The 3,951-nt window shown below is 42.0% G+C and overlaps 1 protein-coding gene across 1 annotated transcript in view; it reads right to left on the bottom strand.

The window, feature by feature from the left end:
* Positions 1 to 3,951, bottom strand: part of PLCB1 (phospholipase C beta 1) — a gene marked incomplete at its 5' end in the record, with an annotated part of 159,422 nt that overhangs the window by 76,516 nt on the left and 78,955 nt on the right. Inside the window, 2 exons of the mRNA XM_009646367.1 lie at positions 1,129 to 1,238; positions 1,999 to 2,103. Coding sequence (XP_009644662.1) covers positions 1,129 to 1,238; positions 1,999 to 2,103 — 215 coding nt within the window. The remainder of the gene's footprint in view (positions 1 to 1,128; positions 1,239 to 1,998; positions 2,104 to 3,951) is intronic.

Here is a 3,951-nt window from a genome sequence, read left to right as displayed (position 1 = left end):
AGGATGATAAAGGGACTGGAGCACCTCCCCTACGAGGAAAGGCTGAGAGAGTTGGGCTTGTTCAGCCTGAAGAAGAGAAGACTGAGAGGGGACCTTATCAACACATACAAATATCTTAAGGGCGGAAGTCATGAGGATGGAAGCAGTCTGTTTGCAGTGGTGTCCAGCGACAGGACTAGGGGCAATGGGTGCAAACTGAAACATAAGAGGTTTCAGTTGAGTATGAGGAAAAACTTCTTTACTTCGAGGGTGACAGAGCACTGGAACAGGCTGCCCAGGGAGGTTGTGGAGTCTCCTTCTCTGGAGATATTCAAGGCCCGCCTGGATGAAGTCCTGTGTAGAATGCTCTAGGAGAGCCTGCTTTAGCAGGGGGGTTGGACTAGATGATCTCCCGAGGTCCCTTCCAACCCTTGCGATTCTGTGATACCTAACAACTGAAAATGTGGCTCCCATGGCTTTCAGCTAAGCTAGAATAGGCCTGAACATTTATTTACTCTACAATCTCTTCCCTCTTCATCTCTCTTTCTAAGATCTATGGAGGGTTGGATCACTTGAACTCCAGAGGCCCCTTCCCATCTAAGTTATTGTATGATTATACTGGGTCTCTTTAGGGCATGTTTGCTCATAGAGAATGTATAGAGACATCACCATCTGAGATGCAGAAATGTTTCAGAACAGAACAACTTCTCTCAAAACAGAGCCTGAAATTCTGGAAAATCTGTAGTATTTTCAGGAAAAGCTACTGGCTCAGAGTTGTCTTTTTTTTTAAGGGGAAGTTCAGCATCACTGGAAAACAGGCAACAACTTACCAAGATTTAATTTACTATGTAACAAAGTTGCAAATGAGCATACAGATAACATGGTTTTTCATTCAGCTTTCAGTGTCTCTTTACCTCTGAGCAGTAACTCGCTACACGCACAACATACTGCCTTCAGTGAAACCACAGACACAGTGCAATGCTTCTTGGTTATAATGTGCCCTAGTCTCATTCTAGGTGAGATGTTTACAGGTGTTCAAGTAATCATCACATACAATTCCCAGGGACTTTTAATATTTGTCTTTCTAAGCAAAGTAGGTTCTTTTAAATACTATAACATAATTTGCAGAGACTCTGAAACCTCCCTTACCTCTTTCTTTACCTCTTCTTCATCTTCCAGAGTCAGCGCGGCCAGTTGCTTAGCTCTCTGCTCCATCAAGTTTACGTATCTGATTGGATTGGATAAGGCCTCAATCACATCTAGAAATAATGCAAATAAATAATTTTCAAACCCTTTATGTCATGGTTCCAGTGGTCCTCAGGTTTTAAGAAAAAGACTGTATTTTTCATACAGATCTGCTGCTGATAGGTACTTCTAGGTCCCAGAAACAACAGTGGAGGGGCGTACACCATCATGCACAAATACTCTAATACGAACCCTCTTCGTGTTTGTGCTTGGCTCTTGTGGATATGCATTTTCTGCAGTTTTATGATGGATTTTTAAAGCTTACAGCATGAGCTAACTAGGATCCTGCTTCACATGAGGCACAGAGAAGCATTAGTAAAAAAGTTGGGATTTTTTTGTTTGTTTGTTTTTCAAAAATCAAACCAGCTGTAGAGAATACGGTTTTTCACTGAAGATGTACATATGGTCTTTAAACCAATCCTTGTTTAGAGCCCATTCCAAAATACAATGCTCTACATCAAATGCAATGAAATTAGATACTACTGTGTCACGTAAGCAAAGTTTCCTTTGTGTTTCAATGGCAAATGCCTGGGGTATTTCCTCCTTTAGAGTCACACAAGGTCTGCTGAAAATAAGAGTTGGCCCTAATCCTAAACCTCAGGCAGGCCCCTGTAAATCAGGCCATCTTGTACAAGTAATGAGACCTACTGATCCATCGGACACAGAGGTTTGTTCACAGGACTGTTATCCCAATATGGCAAGTCATCTACACCACGTTCATTTTGTGTTTTAATTAACCTTTAATTTCCCAGTAGGAAAATGTCACAGAATTACCTGCATAAGTATCAGGTACATAGTCTTTGACCTCTATGTACACAAAGAGAGCTGGCAGCGTCAAAGGTTGGTTCCTCTCATTCCTCAAACAGATGTAGTGATAGCCTGCAAAATGAGAAACAACCAGTTCAGAGCATAAACTCTTCCACACGCATTTCCAATGTAATTGTGTTATCATTTGTTATTTATAGTGTGACTCCAACTGAGCAAGCAACCCCAGGGACTTCTGGCAGGGAAAGATTCACCTGAAGGGTTTCAGAGATAAGTATACAGACAAGGGACTGTTAGAAAGGCACATGACACTGCAGTTTAAAATAGTATTTTCCCTTTATTTTCACATCTGTGAATAATGCTAAAAATGTCATTTATATAATCTTTGAGGCATTCTATTTTATTACCTTTGGCTGGAATTTCCTTTGGGTTGTTTTTTTTTTTTTTTTTTTAGAAGTTTTGGAGCTCTTATTTAATTTTCAAAAGTGACCCTTGTAATACTCAGGAATCTGAACAGCCAACAAAAACTGAGATGCAATAGTCCATCCACAACGCAGTATCTAATTTAAAAAACAGACAACATGGCACTATATCTACAAAGTGTGTGCGTGTCTGTGTGTGTGTGTGTGTGTGTATGGATCCTACCATGTGACCAACCTTAGAAATATATCTGAAAAAAAGAGGATTTTCAGACTGTTTTGAAAGCTGGCTGTCTTGTAAGAGTAACCATGCACATTACAGTGCAGCTTTGCCAAGTTAATGGCGAGGCACCACAGATGGGGCAACCCCAAACCCTTTCTCCCAGACACCTACCACCATCACCTCTCTTGTGGGCTGACACTTTTCTGACTTTGTAGATAGGTGGCTCAGCAAGCTAAACTCTGTAAAAAGCGACCTTTAGAAACTGCAAAGAGTCTGCCATCAATTTAGCTCCCCCAAATGCCTCACCATAAGGTCAGACATATTAATGCCAGTTTAAAGACAGTGATGGAAGTGCACAGGTAGGGGTGGGAGGAAGGGACTTTCAGTCCCAGCAAACTGTTATAGCATCACAGTGCTGCAAAGCTGCATCCTCTGCCTCACAAGCTGGTGCCTACCACACCATGGCTGAAGCTGTTCTAAGGCATGATTAGAGAGTCTCACACACAGGTGGTGTCAAGATACAAGTCATGAGCACGCTGCACTTATCTGGGGGGATCCTCACTTGGCTGATGTGCACAACTCCCTTTCATAGAATCACAGAATCATAGAATGTTTTGGGTTCAAAGGGACCCCTAGAGGTCATCTAGTCCAACCCCAAGTCCAACCATTACTTTCCAAGTAATGGTTGAATCCTTGCTTTGGGAATAATGGTAATTCTGTGGATTTGTGTGACACTATGATACAGTTTTCAATAATGTCTCAGAAAAGCGAGAAATTACATCTTACAAAGGTTTCGCAGTTCTCTCCAGGAAATTTTCAGCATGTGCTCAAACTAAAATCAACATGCTCTTCTCCATCACATGCTAGAAACTCATGATTACAGGAGTCAAAAGGACAGAAGATAGGCCTGCGGGTAAAATCTCTCAGAAGTCCTTGTATGATTTAAAACAGTGGCAATTGCTCTAAAAAGTCCAAGCTTAGAAGTAGGTACATGATTCAGTGCTCTGCTGAATGGACTCTGTGCTGCACGAAGGGTGGGTGTCACGAAAGGGGATCAGCTGTGGTAAGAGTTCACTTTCACCAAAAGAGGGAAATACTTCACATCTCCCTTTCTCCTCTCCTATCATCTATCTTCCTCTGTTGCTCGGCAGATCCTCCATGAGGCAATTCTATCCATTAAGCTGGGAGAAAAGTGGGGAGTTTTCTGCTGGACTGATAAACTGAGTTGGCTCATAAAAAAGGTGTAGAGATTGGCAGAGCTGGCACACCAGAATGACCAGAGATGCATGGGCAAGAGCAGGGTAGAGACAAGGGAAGTAT

This window comes from Egretta garzetta, unplaced genomic scaffold (genome assembly GCF_000687185.1).
Source record: "Egretta garzetta isolate BGI_Z169 unplaced genomic scaffold, ASM68718v1 scaffold419, whole genome shotgun sequence".
In the NCBI taxonomy this organism is placed as follows: domain Eukaryota; kingdom Metazoa; phylum Chordata; class Aves; order Pelecaniformes; family Ardeidae; genus Egretta; species Egretta garzetta.
The sequence above is the reverse complement of the archived record's forward strand: the minus strand, read 5'-3'. Positions and strand labels throughout refer to the sequence as shown.